The following is a 19,629-nucleotide window of genomic DNA, read 5'->3' as shown; positions in this document are numbered from 1 at the left end:
GTTTTTCTATTTTTCAACATTTCATTTCATTTTTCAACATTGCAACTTTTATTTAACGCTTAAAGATTATTCGTTATTTTTGTGGATATATATACGGATTATCTTCATGTTCAAAAAAAAATTACTCACTGATAGTTTAGAAGTAAAGCCCACGTGTTCAAGGTTGGTTAGTAATTTTCGGTAAATAATTAAGTGCTCTATAATTTTCCTGCCTTGTATTTCCTCATCATCGTCACTTTCGTTTTGATAAAGATTAAAACATTTTTAAATAGATATTCTCAAAGACTTCATCCTCTTCCACAGTATCTCAAACATAATTATTCTTGCCATATGACTTAAATTGTTTGCTCGTGATAGTAAAGTAAAACCCAGTAAATAAAAATTGTACATACTAAAATCCCTTAATGTGGAATAATATAAATACTGAAATATACTTTTTAATATAATGGACACAAAGATACTATATGATATTACGATTTCAAACTGATTTTCCACAAGACCTTGACGATCAAGATTACTCAAGCCTTCTGTATGTTTATAAAAACTTTCACCGTTAATTATTGAAATTGATATAATGCTCACATAGAAAAACATTTCAAATATCATAGATAAAAGCGGATAATTATCAGTGTAAATGAGAAAGAAATTTATGCTTAAAAATGATAGAAGAACTGCAACGCTAATGCAATAGAGCCAAGACTGATGAGAATTTTATTGTTAATGGAATCCATGTATAACCCCAATAGGAAACGGATAGTCATGATTTTATATTTATAGAAGTATGACGGATGAAACAAATATCAGAATATTTTTTTAAATATGCCACGAGTAGAGTTAAATCACGTGATATATTCAAGTAGTATTGACTTTTTTCAATACAGGAATAACATCAAAATGGTCCTTTACCAAAATTCCATAATGTTCTACTTATTATTACTTTGGATTGGATATAATTTTATAAACTATTCATCCATCAAATTACTTATATCGAAAAAGTTATCTATGATCAGTTTTATTACAATAACGTTAAGTAGTTCGACTTTTGTAAACATATCAAAATTCTCCTGGTTGCTCTATGAAATGATATTGTAATATTGAACTATTTTTTTTTTTATTTATGATATAGGTAAGCGTACGGGCAAAGGTGTCATCTGATGATAAGCGATCGGCTCCGCCCATAGACATTAGCGCTGTAAGAAATATTAACTATTCTTTAGACCACCAATACGCCACGAACCTTGGGAGCTAATATGTTAAATCACTTGCCTGTAATCGCACTGGCTCACTCACCCTTCAAACCAGAACACAACAATACTATATATTGTTGCTTGGCGGTAGAATATATGATGAGATGATTCTTATATGAGCTCAAATACTACGCTATTAAAGGTCAAGGTCTTGATTTCGTTGCTTCATACTTAAGTCAAAGATTCCAACAAGTTTTTACCAATAGAATAAAGTCTTCTGCATCTACGCTAAAAATGGGTATTCCACAAGGATCAATTTTGGAGCCTTTTCTATTTCTAGCATATATAAATGATCTTCCTTTTTTATTTTTAATCCTTTTTTTATTTGGTTCTTCAACAATGTGTACACTGATTAAAATAATATAATATAATAAAGATACCAGCCACTCATCATTCAGATATTCTACGGCTAAACAACAGTACTCAGTATTGTTGTGTTCTGGTTTGAAGGGCGAGTAAGCCAGTGTAACTAGAGTCACAAGGGACATAACATCTTAGTTCCCAAGGTTGGTGGCGCATTGGCGATGTAAGAAATGGTTAATATTTCTCAGCGTCATTGTCTATGGGCGGTGGTGACCACTTACCATCAGGTGGCCCATATACTCGTCCGCCAACCTATGCCATAAAAATAAATAAATAGGTATATAAGAAAGGATGCATCACCTTACACATAATTTTTGCTGCCCAGTACGATCTTTTTCATAGATGCAATGGACGTAACATTTAGATCGACAGTGTTTTGATACTCATCATAAACATTATACATTTGTAAAAGTTGGCTATAATTATAATTTAAGATTTGTACGATGCTTTGGTTTATTAAACAAGTGTAAACTATTTGACCTTCATTCCTTAAAGGCCGGCAACGCACCTGCAAGCCCCCCGGTGTTGCAGATGTCCATGAGCGGTGGTAATCACTTTCCATCAGGTGAGCCACCAGCTCGTTTGCCCCCTATAATATAAAAAAAAACCTAGGTAATCTAGTGGGAACATTAAAAGTAAGCGTTTGTATTAAGTGTGAATTAATATTAAAGGTATTTGTGATATACTGTTGTTAGCTGAAGATACTTCACTGATTTTATGATTGCAGGAAAAAAACTAACTATGACGATCTAAGCAGGGCATTATCACCAACATAAGATTATAAATATATATCATATAATATTCTTTATTAATTAATTGTGTCCGTCTAAAGTTAGGGTGGACGATTCCATGGGTTTTATTGTACCCTCGAATTGTATTATCACTGTAAAGCTAATCTTATTAATATTCTTATCATTTCTTTCCTGCCACTTAACCTTCCTTATAATTTAAAGATAAAATACGCTGCTACTTCCAGTTCCTACTCGTAGCTTATGTTTTATTTGTAATTATTTCACTGTTCTTGCTGTTACACAATCTAAACGCAGACACCATAAACGCTTCTAGAAAGCTGACCTTCAAATATTCTCTGTGAGAATATTATTTTCATGTATTTATAATTTGCCTAAAGATTGTCTGGTAGGAAAATCCTTTAGGTATTTAGACGGTATTTAGTTACAACTGTACAATTTTGGTCTGTAAGGTTTTTTTTTTTTTAATAAATAGATGAAAGTAGTGTGCTGTTTTTAAAATGGATAAAAATGAAATCTTATTTACAATATAATACGACTTTAGATCACAAATGTCTAGAATAGGTTTTTTAATTACCAGACGAATTTGAACCACTAAATTGTCCTACAAACTATTAGTTTCTCATCACTCTTAAAATAATTAAAGACAATTAACCTAATATCATTATATCATTTGTATACGTTTGCCTGTTCATTCGTCTCTCAAACCATGGCTTCAACACAAGTGAAATCAGTAATAGGATCGAACAAGTTTGTTAACAACAAGAAACCTATATCGAATATTCTAAAAAAATTTTTCATTTGTATCCAAATTATATTTTTTATGGATTTCGGATTTATTACTTATAAATCACCTAAGTACAAATTAATTATTAAACTATTTCCAGGTATTCTTTCTACACTAAATTGTATAATTTGTCTTAAATTCATTATGGACAATAAAATACGTGAAAAGTTCCTAATGTGGTACTTTAAATTTCTAATAGAGAACATGGTTCATATCTTCATTTTGCTGTCTACACCGAGGTCTAAATCATTTTATATGTATTTAAGACATTTGCACTCGATTGACTCAAAACTCGAAGCGGACACGTGTTCCAACAGAATCGATATTAAAATTATCACTTATTTTGTTCTGTCTGCTGTAATCAAATTAATAATTTCTATCACTTACTGTTTATTTTTCGATGATTGTTCCATTATGATCTTTACATATTTAGCTTTTATGGGTATTTATCTATCTATCGATTTTCCACTTATCATTCTTTACTTCATATATTATGCAGCACACTCTCGTTTACTAGTTTTACGTAACGTTATAAAGAATAACACATTCGCGACAAAATATTGCCAATATGTATATAAGATGCTGATCGATTCAACTGAAACTGTTAAAGAAGCATTTGATCCTATAGTAAGAGTTGTTTTAACAGCAATTTTTAATATATACTCGTGTTTAATGACCTAATTATTATTTTTTATTATTTCAGTTCATCATTACGCTATCTATAAACATACCCATTATAATGGCTAATATTTACCTAATTATAAAGGAGATGAAATATGATAAGGTTAGTGAATTCTTAGATTCTTACCTTTACCAACAATATATGTATATGTACAGGTCTTGCAACTACATATTAAACTATCTATCCGCTTGGTTGGAAATTTGCATTCAACGCACTGTACTAAAGAGACTAAGAGTGTTTTCGTATAATTTAATCTATTGATCTATCTCTTGGGTTATTTTCGGTTTTACCAAGAAAGTATGATTAATTTCAAGGGATAGTTAGAAATAGTAACAGCAAGTAAATATCCATTGCTCGGCTAAGGCATCCTTCCTTTTCGGGAGGGGGTTTGTAGCTTATTCGACCACACTGGATATTAGAAATATAATAAAAAAATGGACACAATAACATTTTAAATTTTATATATAAAACTACTTGTCGCCCGCGAGTTCACTCGCTTTTTAAGGGTTGGTCTTCAGGGGTTAGGCTTAAAATAGCCTATACCTTATTGACTGTATCTGTTTCCTAAAAGTATGCTTTACTTTTAATATATAAGCTAGTGTATATTATCACTGTGATATTATTTCACGTTGTATTTCAGACACAATCGGGTAACCATATGGTCCAAGTTATTTCGCTATTTTCATCAGTCTTGATCATTTTTGCACCAGCTGTTGCAGCCAATACGGTATCAAGTGAAGTTGAAAAGATCAAAATCATTCTGCATAATAAGTTACTAGAGGAGAAAGGTATATATAAAAACTTTCATTTTAAGAGTCCTGATTGGCCGTTTTCACGACATTTTTAAGAATATAAAATATTTATCAGTTACTTATAAATTCTGTAACTTAGGACCAATTTTGTGGAGCAACGCTGCTTTGTGAACTATTATAATCCAGGACCACAGCTTTACTATCCGTTATTTTTTTTACAAAAACGTCCTCATAGTCGCAAGGCAGCGGTCAGGGATGGAGGAGAGCTGGGAATTGAGCTATTGGGAGCCTACGTCCAGCAGTAGATAAATTAATATCTTACGTAATACAATTGAACCCATTATGAGCATAACAGTTTCTAGTGCCAATATTTCTTAATACTAATTACTTAAGTGTATAAAATATTTAAAATGACTTCTATGCTATTTAAATATATAACATTGTTTGTTTTTTTAGATCGAAATAAATCGCAAGACTTACAAATGTTCATCAACTATATTGAACTACGGCCGTTCAAATTTCACGCGTTGAAAATAATTCCGATTAATGTAACATTACCTATCAAGATATTCAATTTATGTTTATCATATTTAATTATTATCTTACAAATAACGCATTTGTACTAAAAACTGATATAAAAATATTGAAAATGAGAGAAATATTATAATATGATTAGTCAATTGTGCATATGTTTATTTTTATTTTTAAAAATGGAACACAATTAATGTAGCAGATGATGTCGTCGCAGAAAACTAAATACGACAATGTTGCATTTAATTGGTAGGTCCACCATCCGGTGGCCCATTTGCCAGTACGCTTACACCTTGGATGAAACGATTGCCTCCTGGCTATTTCTATTCATATTCAATATTGGTAAATAATAAAATTGACAAAAAGAAAAAGACCCGCTGAGTTTCTTTCACCGGTTCTTCTCAAGTCAGGGTATTTTCTTTTCCGAACCGGTGGTAGTTTTTAATTTGACAAATAATAAGTAAGTATATACTTCTATATTGAATAAAGGTATTTGAGTTTGAGTTTTGAGTTTGACATAAAAAAATATTATCATTACACGTCTAAAAATCAAGCGATATACTCAATAGTCAATCTATTCAAGCAAAACCCCATCAGCAAGCATATAATTGCGATGATGTCACGTAGGATGGAAAAGACATCTCCCAACAGTTATACCCCTAAATATTATACCTTATCTTTTAAAATATTAAGGATATTATTATTTTTTGTAATCAATCTTATTTAAATGATTCAGTGTTTAGTGTAAGCGTGGCGCAAAATAATGTTATTACTATAATTAGACTTTAATCGTTATTTAAACGCTCTTTTAATATTAAAATTAAATATTTTATTGTACTTATTAATTTACTTAGTACTATTGATCTTTTCATTGACATTATAAATATGTGTTATGTTACGTAATTTCTGTTAACTTTATATATTAAATGTTGTATTAAAAATTTTGATTGTATTAATTTCAAGTGTTTACACAATAGTAATAAATTTTCAATAATTTTAATTTCAATCACAGATAGTAAGGTGCTGCCATACCAAGATTATTGTACTGTGTCTAGATCTTTACTCAGAAAATCGCACGCGTCGATGTGCGTCAATAATTCAACGAATATATAGTCAATATATAGTGAAAGATGACTTCGTATGCGTGAGTGACTAATGCAAGGCATGGTATAGAAAAAAATACAAATAAGATTATATGTTTTGATTTTTTAGCATTAACAGCCTGTAAATTTCCCACTGCTGGGCTAAAGGCCTCTCCCTTTGAGGAGAAGGTTTTTGGAGCATATTCCACCACGCTGCTCCAATGCGGGTTGGCGGAATACATATGTGGCAGAATTTCGTTGAAATTAGACACATGCAGGTTTCCTCATGATGTTTTCCTTCACCGCCGAGCACATGAAAGTTCAGTGGTGCCTGCCTGGGTTTGAACCCGAAATTATCGGTTAAGATGCACGCGTTCTAACCATTGGGCCATCTGATGATCTGATTGATGCACGCCGATAATTTAAATTGGACGCGAGCGTTTTGGTAGTTTAACAGATCTATAGTTTATTATTTATATTATTCTAACCACAAGAGGTCAAAAGCCAAATAATCAACATTTGACATAAAAGCACGCGATGGATTATATTGTTTTATCTTTTATCCGTCGTCGTCCATTATATCATCTTCCAAGAATTTCTGGAAAGCACCCACTTGCGCATGAACTGATTATAATAATTAAAATAAAAAATACCTGTTGATTGACACAATTAACTAATTCTCGAATATTTTGTTAATCATTTTGAATTTATTTAATAAATAAAAATTCTTAATTGTTAAGTCCATTAACAATAATTATAACCAATCATATAAATTGGTAACATCCTCATTACACAAGTGACCAGTAAGCCGACCTAACTTGTGATGTCAATTCCGTTATAAGAGAAAACGTTTAAATCGGTCTTACGTAAAAGTTTTCGTGTGTTTCAACTAAAAATATGATTCTGCATCGATTAGCCTGGCAAAGGTAAGCGAATATTTAATATATGAACTTCTAAAACAGTTTTGATGTATTTTTCTGATAATATGAAAATAATTACTTTAATATAAACTTATAACATGTTAATAAAAAATATTCTTGATTACTTTGGAGTGAATTTAATAAGGATAATAAAATTATAATTGAATAAAAATTTACTACTCCTAAAAATTTAATTTTTATATTAAAATAAAAATTAAACCTTAGTGTACAATTATTTCATTATTATTTACAATATAATCAATTGATATCATCGTTCTGACGATGACCTCCGTAGTTGAGTAAGATGTACACCGGTTTTCATGGGTACGCCACTCCGAGGTCCCGGGTTCGATTCCCGGCCGAGTCGATGTAGAAAAAGTTCATTCATTTTCTATATTGTCTCGGGTCTGGGTGTATGTGGTACCGTCGTTACTTCTGATTTTCCATAACACAAGTGCTTTAGCTACTTACATTGGGGTCAGAGTAATGTATGTGATGTTATCCAATATTTATTTATTTATATTTGTTCTTCTTAGAATTTGGATGATGAAGAACGCAATTTTAATGTAAACATTTTATTTGTTTCCAGAATCATTAAATACTTCGAATGGAACAAATTGATTTCAGAAAACAATCAACCCAATTCAAAGTCGAAGCACACGTATAAGACGAAGCTAAAAACAAATGCAATTTTAAGTATATCCGTATCAATTATAATGTCTTTGATCAGTGTTCTGATATGGATTTCAATACCATTTGCCGTGTTAGAATCTCCATGTGAATTATTTAAACACAAGAAATATGAGAGGATGTACGCTATCGTTAAATGGATGGAAACATACCTACCTATGGTAGATAGACTGGTTATAGCTCTGGGGATAATACTAGCCGTGTTGGCCCTGGACACTGTGTTCGATGCAATCAAGAATACAAATATTAATTTAAGTCCTTGGATTGAGAAAGGAAAATACACTAATCCAAAATACTTGAATCCAAAAAAAAACTAAATTGTTTATAAAATGACGGCAATGATAATGAACGATTTTCCAAGAAGAAGAACAGGAGTAAAGTGTTTGCTCGGCAGCGGGAAATTTCTATATTGTTACTGGTGTTACAATAAGTGAAAAATGTAATCTATGCTTTATTTATTTATTTATTGGAAAAGTTACACCATCAACATATCACTAAGCACTTAAAATTAATATCTGTTGGGTAACATACAATACGTCATTAAAGGTGTAAACAACTTTAAAGACGAAGAAGAATTTTTCTTATTTTTTTCCAGTTAATAAATACATTGAATTGAATTGAAATTAAAATCACACTCACACATAATATAAACATATAAAACAGAAATAGTATATTGATCGTAAATATAATCAAATTATAAACTCAACTCGAACAATAATTCATTTAGACAATGTTATTAAATAATTATTAATAATTTTTCATATATTAAAGCAATTTGCTTAATACATTTTGTTCCCTAAACTAGTAATTATATTGAAACGACTTTCATAACAATATTAAACTTTACTCTAGACTGACGTCTGCTTTGTGTTACAATTTTTATAGAAATAATAATAAATAAACTTATAAAAGTTATAATATATAGAAATAAAATATATCGTAATGATTAATGTGAAACCAAGATACTCATCGACTTCAAACTCGCCTTCCGGACGACCGATATCGAAAAGCCTTCAAGTGTTCTTTATAGTTCTTCAGATATTATATGCGCTTGATTTTGGATTCATTAAATACAAATCTACACGTCATAAATTTATTATTAAATTAAGTACAGCGCTTATATGTGTTTTCATGGGAATCTCTTGTTTTACAGTGGTAGGAAATGGAATCACACAAGTCCTTGCCATATGGTATTTAAAAAATATCATCGAAAATTATTTGTACGTTGTAATATTTTTAATAACGCCAAAACAAAAAACATTCCGAAAATTTCTAAAGCATTTACTCTGGATCGACGCAGAGTTAAATGCAGATAATTCCTCTTACTATTTAGATGTTAAAATATTGTCATATTGTTTAGGATCATACCTGTACAGATTTACTGCAACGATAATTTATTGTATTTATGTTGGTGCCTACGACAACATAATTTACAAGCAAATTACCTTTACAATATCTTTATTAGCTATCGACATACCCATTGTCATATATTGCTTCGTGTTTTATGCTACGAAAATCAGATTGGTAACTCTGAGAAAGCACATAAGCAATAAAAACTTCAACTTGAAAAAAACGCAATTTTTATATAAATCTTTGATTGATTCGGTTGAAAATATAAAAAACACGTTTGACCCTGTTGTAAGTGAGAATCTTAGTAGAATAATATTTTGACATAACAAAAGCGTAATGATTTTAACAAGATGTTTATTTTAGTTTATCGTAACTTTGATGGCAAATATACCTGATTTGATGATATCCATATATATAATAATAAGTGAAATGAAAATGGGAAAGGTAAGTTTATAAATAGTCAAAAAATCATATTAAATAACTAATACTTACAACTTACTTGGTGGTAGGGCTTTGTGCAAGCCCGTCTGGGTAGGTACCACCCACTCATCAGACATTCTGCCGCCAAGCAGTAATACTTGGTATTTTTGTGTTCCGGTTTGAAAGGTGAGTTAGTGTAACTGCAGGTACAAGGGACATAACATCTTAGTTCCTAAGGTTGGTGGCGCATTGGCGAAGTAAGGGATGGATAAAATTTCTAACAGCGCCGATGTCTATGGGCGGTGGTGACCACTTAACATCAAGTGGACCATTTGCCGGTCTGCCTATTACATAAAAAAAAATTCTATACTTAGTGGTAGGGCTTCGTACGAGCCCGTCTTGGTAGGAATTAACAGGGTATTTTTTATTGCATTAGTGGTAAACTGGTGGGAGTCTCACCTGATAGATACTGAGTACCAGTACCCATTGACACCTGCAACTCTTAATGGGTTATAGGTGTGTTGCCGGCCTTTAAGATATAAGTAGGCGCTTTACTTGAATATTTCCGAGTCGTGTTGGGAGTGGATTAGCATCCACAGAGTGGTTGTATGAAACAGAAGATGCCCTAATAATCGCGATATGTGAACGAAATATGAAATTCTAAAGTGATGTCCAATAGATTCAACGGCCGAGATTAATCCAAACACTTTTTTGAAGCATTCCCCGGGAAATATGCGGTAGAATTTAAGTACAGAGTGATCCAATATATCTGCGCAACATCAATTCGTCGAGCAAGTCGGAAAGGGTTATCACAAAAGTTAATTATCACCGATTTGAGCCTTCTAAAGTTTTACTATCTCGCCTTGCGGAGCGCACCAAGTTTTTTAGCCATCATTTTGGCTTTACCTTCCACTTAACCATGGAATGTGTTCCATAACTCTTAACGACAAGTATTTCGCGCCGAATACTAGCCATGGGTGTGTTCTGGGAAATTTTAATGATAGGATTATATTTTTAGCGGCTAACGTGCAAATTTATGTCTTTTTGTGGTTGAATTGGACCAATTTTAATAGACTGCACTTCCCGATTATGGTTAATAAAGACTTGATTTTAATTGATTGACTTCACTTGACTTGACTTCAGATACAAGTTTGTTCAGGTTCTCATCGACATATTCCAAAAAAATTAAGTCATAGCATAACAGTGAATATTGCTGATTTGTAATATTATAAATATTCAGAAGAAAGAGTGTAGGTACGCAGTACGCAGCTTTGTGAGAGCATTCACAGGTAACAACGACCTGGATGCTTGAATCTGCCAAAATGTTAGTGATTCAATTGCATAATTTCTCAGAAAACCTATAAGATAGAAGAAGCGCTTTAGCGATTAAAAGCCCCCTTGAACTAAACTGCTTTCACCCATCTATGCGTCAGGTAAGTTAAATGATTACTAGCCGAGCGACCCCGATGGAAATTGTACTGGCAATCACTAATCAGCTGGTACTCTTCTAGGTACCGCAGGAGCTAGCAGTTAATAATGGACTTCATTGTCTTGGAGAACAAAGAGCTTTTCGAAATTTTATTGTACAGGTCTGAGCGTTGACTATCTTAGGGATCAAGTGCAATAAAGCAGTTTTCCAATAATTATTATTCTACCGCCATTCAACAATATATACTATTGTTGTGCTCCGGCTTAAACTATGATTGATCAAGTGTAGTTCTGGTCTCAAGGATGATTGCTCATTGACGAAGTTAATGATGTTAATTTCTATTACAGTGCTAATGTAAGAAATATGAATATAACTTGGCACCCAATGGGTCGTGGTAACAACTCACTATCAGGAGCCCTATTTGCCAGTCTGACTATTCTTATTAAAATAATATTAGTGTTTTAGGTTTAAAACATCATGCCCAGCAGAACGATAGGTTTCTAACGTGGAAGAAGTCTTTTGCGTATTTTCTAACATATTATTAGCTATCTACGAATTATTTACCAGTCAGAGGTTATTTGGTAATGTAATTTTAGGCATCTCATCATCAGTGTAACCTTGATAAAAAAAAAATAAGCGGTTAATGAAATATAAAAAGTATATCTTTACAGGAAAACGCAATGGCGTACGTGGCTGACTTCCTCGCTGTTACAAATTTAATCCTAAAAATGTTTACGCCACCTATCGAAGCGGGTTTATTATCAACTGAGATTTACAAAATAAAAGTTATTCTTCATGATAAGTTACTGGTAGAAGAAGGTTTGTTTGATCACTTTAAATTATTTTGTTTTTTTTTATGTATCTTTTTCAGTTGTCTTGACTCTTCACTGTATTCTACTTTATCATATATTCTATCAAATATATAATGAGGGGTCGATGCTGATACTTTTATGTATAGATCTTTTTCTCTCTTCACATTCTGACTTAAAATGCATTGCTATGGTTTTTTTTTGTTTTCTTTTCACCTTATAGACATGTAAAGTAATAAAGATTCTTGTGAAATGTCATTAATAATCGCTCAAATTTTTTCTATCCCAAAATATACTAAACTTAAAAAAATTCTCAAGACCAGAGTGAGATTCCGCTTATACCCATATGCTGAGCAATCCGCTTGGTTGTTTTATTGCGTCTCTCTGCAACGAAGAACATAATATACTCACTAATATTTTTATAAAGTGAAAAATGTTTTCTGTTTCTCTTCGTCTCTAGAATACTTTTTGCAAGTGTTTATTATCATACAAATTTTCTTTTCAGATGAAAATAAAAAACAGGATTTAAATAGATTTATTAATTACATAGAATTACGTCCATTTAAATTTAATGTTATCAAAATAATTACCTTGGATGCGACTTTTCCCGTCGTGATCCTTAATCTCTGTATCACGTATTTAATTATATCTTTGCAACTTACTCATTTATACTAATAATCTATTTGCAATTCAACTATAAGTAGATTTACATAAGATTAAGTATTCTATCAGATTTTTTGCACAAACATATTTAAAATATGTGATGGATTTCGTATTCACAATTACTGTTTGTGATATAGATTCGAGTACCTAATGGTTTGTAAGTAGGGTTTCGGTCCCTGGACTTTTTTTAATTTTACTTGTCTTGAGTCCCAAGACTTGAGGCGAGACAAGATTGTCGAAATTTTTTCGACATCTGTTGTAACCGAAGAGTGTCCCCCAGCCCGTTGGCATTATAGCAAAAATCAGAAACAGATCGGACAAAGCTGTTGACGCTCTGATTTTTTTAAAAGCCTATTTTATTAGTCTGTTTTATTATTTATATTTAGATTATTTAATAATTATTTAAAAACAAAATAACATTTTAAATAATTAACTAGATACTAGAATCACTAGATAATAGTAAAATTTTTAATAATTAGTATCACATTTAACTAAATTCGTTTTAAAAATATAAGATTTAACTGCTTAAAAGTGAATCTGTGTGATTAAAGAAATAAACAAAGTAATTACTAGGACTGCGATGAACGTTAAAGTTATTAAGAATTAATTTTCTTTTTAATAAATGTTAATTTTTTACAAAAAAAAATGGCTTTTTAATACGTTTCATCAGAAATTAACTCAATTAAAATTCTACAAAAAAGGCACGTACGTACTGGTCTTACCAAAATAAAATTAAAAAAAAAACTTATGAGTCTCGAATTCCTTGAAATTTCCGGAGCTTTGATTGTAGGCTGTCTCGTGTCCCGGGACTTTGAAGTTGTCGGGAATTGCCAAACCCTATTGATAAGGTCAGCTCAAACTTAGCTCCACTAGAACCGACTGTTTGAACTTACCTTTTCCGTCTAAGCTGCGTCATGGTGTTTAAACTATAGAGATTAAATTAATTTATCTGAGATCTTAAACAGAGTTTGAAGTGTACTCAAATATTCTGTTCATATTTTTCATGAAACAATAGTTTAACGTGAATATACGATATACGTTTTATTAAATTGTAATTTGTCAATATAGGTTTAAAAAAATATATGAATATAATTATTAATTATTTCATTTGTACACTTTCCCACTTTTTACTGCTATCAATACTTTCTAAGAGACGAGATGGCCCAGTGGTTAGAAGACGTGGATCTTAACCGATGATTGCGGGTTCAAACCCAGTTAAGAACTACTGAATTTACGCGCTTCAGTTGTATATATTATCTTGTGTAAAATTAAACAAATATTAATAATAATATTATTCCAATAATTATAGAGATTAATCGTTTTCTAAGACTTTTTTAATCTTACAATTAAATATGTTATTCTACTTATTAGTTTCATTAGTACTATTGAGGTTTTCTCAGACATATTGTGTTATGTTACGTCATTTCTGTTAACTATAAATATTAAATGTTGTTTTAAAATGTTGATTGTATTGATTTCAAGTGTTAACACAATAGTAATAATTTTTCAATAATTTTAACTTCAATCACAGATACTAAGTTGCTGCCATACCAATATTATTGTACTGTGTCTAGATCTTTACTCAGAAAATCGCACGCGTCGATGTGCGTCAATAATTCAACGAATACAATACGTGCAAGATGACTTTGAGTGCATGAGTGACTAATGCAAGGCGTGGCATAGAAATAAATACAAATATGATTGTATTCGTTAATACACGCTGATACAATTATTTACAATTATCAAATCGATTCTCTGGCCAATATATCGAGAACCAGGTGCATTAAACGAAATGATTGAGAATTGATATCGTCGTTAGTCTTAGAATTTTGGTGATGAAGAAAACAATTTTGATGTAAACATTTTTTTTTTTGTTTCCAGTATCATTAAATTCTTCGAATGGAACAGATTGATTTAAGAAAACAATCACCCCAGTTCAAATTCAAATACACGTACAGGACGAAGCTAAAAACATATGCTATTTTAAGTATATCCGTTTCAGTTATAATCTTGTTGGGAACAAACATGATATAGAACTGTTTATTGAGGATACCTCCTTAGTTTTTAAAATTAATAGAAAACAAGTACCACGTGACGATGTAACCAAAAAAAATGTAAAATTTAGTACACCAAATGTAAAAACTGATGTACTTATCATTGGGAAATCGATGGATCCAGTTGAATTAGCTACATTTCTTGGCCTTAATATTGATGCCAATTTGAAATGGATCCCCCATATTAACAGATTGGTGAATAGACTGAGTTCTACGGCATTTGCTGTCAAAAAAATAGACTTTTTACTTTTTGTTACTGGTGTTACAATAAGTAAATAATGTAATCTATATTTTTAAAACACAGAAGATTTTTTCTTATCTTATCCAGTAACTCACTATTGCATTTCAAAATTAAAATCACACTCACAAATAATATAAACATATAAAACAGAAGTAGTATATTGATGGTAAATATAATCAAATTATAAACTCAACTCTAACGATAAAATTCATATAACATTTAGACAATTTATTAAGTAATTATTGATAGGTTTTCATTTATTAAAGCAATTTACTTAATAAATTTTGTCCCTTAAACAGTTTATTATATTGAAATGACATTCATTACAATATTGAACTTTACTCTAGACTGACGTCTGCTTTGTGTTACGAGTTATATATAAATAATAGTAATAATATATATACAAAATATAACATATAATAATATATAAAAATAAAATATATCGTAATGATAAATGTGAAACCAAAATACTCATCGACTTCAAACTCGCCTTCCGGACGACCGATATGGAAAAGTCTTCGAATATTCTTTATAGTTCTTCAAATATTATATTCATATGATTTCGGCTTTATTAAATATAAATCTAGACGTCATCAATTTATTATTAGATTCATTGCATCGTTTACATGTGTTTTTATAGGACTTATTACTTTTATAATGTTAGCAAATGAAAACACACAAGTCCCTGCCATATGGTATTTAAAATATGTCATCGAAAATAATTTGTACGTTGCAATATTAATAATAACGCCAGAACAAAAAACATTCCGTAAATTTCTAGAGCATTTATTCTGGATAGACGCTGAGTTAAATGCAGATAATTCCTCGTACTATTTATATGTTAAAATATTGGCATGTTGTGTAGGATCATACATATATAGAGTTGCTGTAACGATCGTTTATTGTATTTATGTTGGTGCCTGCTACAACATAATTTACAAGCAACTTACCTTTACAATATCTTTATTAGCTATCGACATACCCATTGTCATATATTTCTTCGTGTTTTATGTTACGAAAATCAGATTGGTAACTCTGAGAAAACACATAAGCAATAAAAACTTCAACTTGAAAAAAACGCAAATTTTATATAAATCTTTGATTGATTCGGTTGAAAATATAAAAAACTCATTTGACCCTATTGTGAGTGAAAAATTTGGTAGAATAATATTTTGGCAAAATAAAAGCATAATAAGTTTAACAAAATGTTTTTTATAGTTTATCGTCACGTTAATGGCAAATATACCTGATTTGATGATATCCATATACACAATAATAAGTCAAATGAAAACGGGATCGGTAAGTTTATAAATAGTCAAAAATGTCTGAGTAGGTATTACCCGGGTATGTTTTTATGGCATAAGTGGAAAACTGGTAAGAGCTCACTTTCTATCACCTGTTAGAAAGTGAGTACCAGCCCATTGACGACCGGCAGGGTTATAAGTGTGTTGCCGGCCTTTAAGATATGAGTAGGCTCTTTAATTGAAGATACCCGAGTCGTGTTGGGGTTGGATTAGCTTCCACAGAGTGGTTGTACGAACACATTAAGCTTATTAGCCGTCTTTTGACATTACCTTCCAATTGATTATGGAATGTGTTCATGACGCTCAACGACTAGTGTATCGTGCCGAATACTAGCCGTGGCAGAATGAGAATTGGTCTGAAAATTTGGAATGAATGGATTATAATTTTTGTGGGTACTTAGCAAATTTATGTCTTTTTGTGGTTGAATTGGATCAATTTTAGTAGACTCCAGCTCCCGATTTTGGTTAATAAAGACTTGTTTTTGATTGATTGACTTGAGTTGACTTGAATTCCCAATTTTTTTTGGGCAACCAGATTTGACGAATTTTCCCTCAGATTATTCATAGTTGACAACGCTGAAACTGCGAAAAAAACGCTTATTTTTAAATGCCCCCTTTGGACTAAACTACTTTTGCCCATCTGTGCGCCAGGTAAATTATTGGCCTAGTGACCCCGACAGTCACTAATCAGCTGGTGCTCTTCTAGGTACCGCAAGAATTGGCAATTAATAATGGACTTAATTGTCTTGGAGTACAAAGAAGTGATAGAACTATTAGTGTATAGGTCTATATCACAATATATACCATTGTTGTACTCCGTCTTAAACGGTGATTGATCTAGTGTACCTAAGAACACAAGTATATAACATCTATGTTCTTATGGATGGTTGCGCTTTGACGAAGTTAGTGATGTTAATTTCTATTACAGTGCTAATGTAAGAAATATGAATATAACTTGGCACCCTATGGGTCGTGGTAACCACTCACTATCAGGAGCCCTATTTGCCAGTCTGACTATTCTTATTAAAATAATATTAGTACATGACTATATCTTTAAAGTTTTTTAGTTTTAAAACATCATGCCCAGCAGAACGATAAGTTTCTATTGTGGAAATTTGTGCATATTTTCGGAATATTTTCTAACATATTATTAGCTATCCACTAATTATTTACCAGACACCGCCATAGGTCATTAGGTTTATGCTCACCCATGGATGTTAATGTAATTTTTGGCAGCTCATCATCAATGTAACCTTGAAAAGAAAATTTAAAATAAGTGATTTATGAACTATAAATTTTCAACGAAATTCTGCCACATGTGTATTCCACCAACCCGCATTGGAGCAGCGTGGTGGAATATGCTCCATACCTTCTCCTCAACGGGAGAGGAGGCCTTAGCCCAGCAGTGGGAAATTTACATGCTGATTATGTTATTTATTTATGTTATGAACTATAAAAAATACATTTTTACAGACAATCGTATTGGCGTATGCGGCTGAGTTCCTCGCTGTTACGACGTTAATCTTAAAAATGTTTGCGCCAGCTATCGAAGCAGGTTTATTATCAACTGAGATTTACAAAATAAAAGTTATTCTACATGATAAGTTACTGGTAGAAGAAGGTTTGTTTGATCACTTAAAATTATTTTGAGTTTTTTATGTATCTGTCAGCTATCTTGACTCTTCACTATATTTTCCTTTGTCATATGTTCTTTTAAATATATTGTTAGGGGTCGATGAAGATACTTTTTTTTTAATTGTACAGATCTTTTTCTCTCGTCACATTCTGACGTAAAATGGTACTACTTAGCCATCCCTGTCCATCCCTGTTTTATTCTTTTTTTCTTTTCACCTTATAGCCATGTTAAGTATTACAGCTTTTTATAAAATGCCTTTATCATCGCTCTCAATTTTCTATCCCAAAAAATACTAAACTTAAAAATCTTCTAAAGAACACAGTGTCATCTTTTGTATTATCTCGCTTAGTTATTTGGTTGCTGCATGCGTTTCTCTGTATCGAAGAATATAATATATTCATTAGCAAGCGAATCAAGTTTTCTTTGTCTTTTTATCTCTTAAATACAATTATATTGTCTTGTGTGTCATTTTTCAAGTATCTTTTTTCATATAAATTATCTTTTCAGATGAAAATAAAAAACAAGATTTGAATAGATTTATTAATTATATAGAAGTACGTCCATTTAAATTTAATGTTATGAAAGTCATTAACTTGGATGCGACTTTCCCCGTCGTGATCCTTAATCTCTGTATCACATATTTAATTATATCTTTGCAACTTACTCATTTATACTAAAAATCTATTTGCAATTCAACTATAAGTAGATTTACATAATATTCAGCGTTGAATCAGATTTTCTGTATAAACATAAATGAAATATATGATCGATTTGGTTTTTACGATCGTTATTTCATCGCAATTAGCAAATTGTCTCATAGTGTCAAGCAAAGTTTAAAGGCCGGCAACGCACCTGCAAGCCCCCCGGTGTTGCAGATGTCCATGGGCGGTGGTAGTCACTTTCCATCAGGTGAGCCTCCTGCTCGATTGCCACCTATGACATAAAAATAATAAAGCAACTAAAGGTTGGTAAGGTAAACACTCGCTTTCATTTTAATGGTGGCAGCGACTGTTTGAGCTTACCTTTATAGTCTAAACTGCGTGATGGTTTTTAAAGTATAGGTTACGAAATATTAAGAAAACTTGTTATATTTCAGATTTGATTCATTATCTTTAAATTAATTTATCTGAAATGTTAAATATGACATTGTTCATATTCTTCATAACACAAAGTGTAATTTTTATTTTTTATGTAATGCCATATTAATAAAAAACTATATAAGTATGATTATTTCATTTATACACTTTCCCACTTTTTACTGGTATCAATCTTTCCTAACAGCCGAGATGGCCCAGTGGTTAGACAACGTGAATTTTAACATATGATTGCGGGTTCAAGACCAGGCAGGTTTTGAGCCAGTTATGATGTTCGCGTTCGAACTAATGGGTCATCTCCGCTTTCTCGGCACTTTTTATGACCAACGTATCATTTATAAAAATGATATTATTTTATATAATGCATAAACTCATTTTTTAAAGTCAATTAATAAATTATATTTAAAAAAGTTGGAAACATGCCTATAGATAGAATGGTTATAGCTCTTAGCTAAGAAAAACAAATATTATTAAAGTAAAAGTAGTAATAAAGTCCTTGGATTGAAATAGGAAAATACACTAACCCAAAATACAATTATATTGAACTATTTTCCTAAATGAACACGCCCAAAATGTTTGCTCGGCAATGGAAAATTTCTAGACTGTTACTGGTGTTACAATAATTAAATTATGAAGTCTAAAACAAAGACAAAGAATAGTTTTTCTTAATTATATAGTTAAGAGCGCTTGTGCCGGATTAGCCGTTTTCCCGATCCTTTTAAAAGGATTGTGAGCCAATTATTCATCAGTTACTCAAACAAAATGTACTATACACAAAACTTTTGTATAAATCTTTGATTGATTCGGTTGAAGATATAAAAAACAC

The 19,629-nt window shown here is 31.4% G+C and overlaps 1 protein-coding gene across 1 annotated transcript; it reads left to right on the top strand.

Annotated features, from left to right (window-relative positions):
• Nucleotides 1-9,588: 9,588 nt before the first annotated feature.
• Nucleotides 9,589-18,386, top strand: LOC135193881 (uncharacterized). Its single transcript, XM_064218143.1, has 3 exons — nucleotides 9,589-9,597; nucleotides 17,547-17,694; nucleotides 18,217-18,386. The coding sequence occupies exons 1-3, from the start codon at nucleotides 9,589-9,591 to the stop codon at nucleotides 18,384-18,386; spliced, it is 327 nt and encodes a 108-aa protein (XP_064074213.1).
• Nucleotides 18,387-19,629: the final 1,243 nt, after the last annotated feature.

This window comes from Vanessa tameamea, chromosome 20 (genome assembly GCF_037043105.1).
Source record: "Vanessa tameamea isolate UH-Manoa-2023 chromosome 20, ilVanTame1 primary haplotype, whole genome shotgun sequence".
Lineage (NCBI taxonomy): Eukaryota > Metazoa > Arthropoda > Insecta > Lepidoptera > Nymphalidae > Vanessa > Vanessa tameamea.
Note: the sequence above shows the minus strand (reverse complement) of the source record. Positions and strands in the feature narration are given on the sequence as shown.

Bases quoted from the DNA above. Each gene is read 5' to 3' on its own strand.
- LOC135193881 (XM_064218143.1), top strand. The intron at 17,695-18,216 runs GTTTGTTTGATC...TTATCTTTTCAG, and splicing joins TAAGTTACTGGTAGAAGAAG to ATGAAAATAAAAAACAAGAT.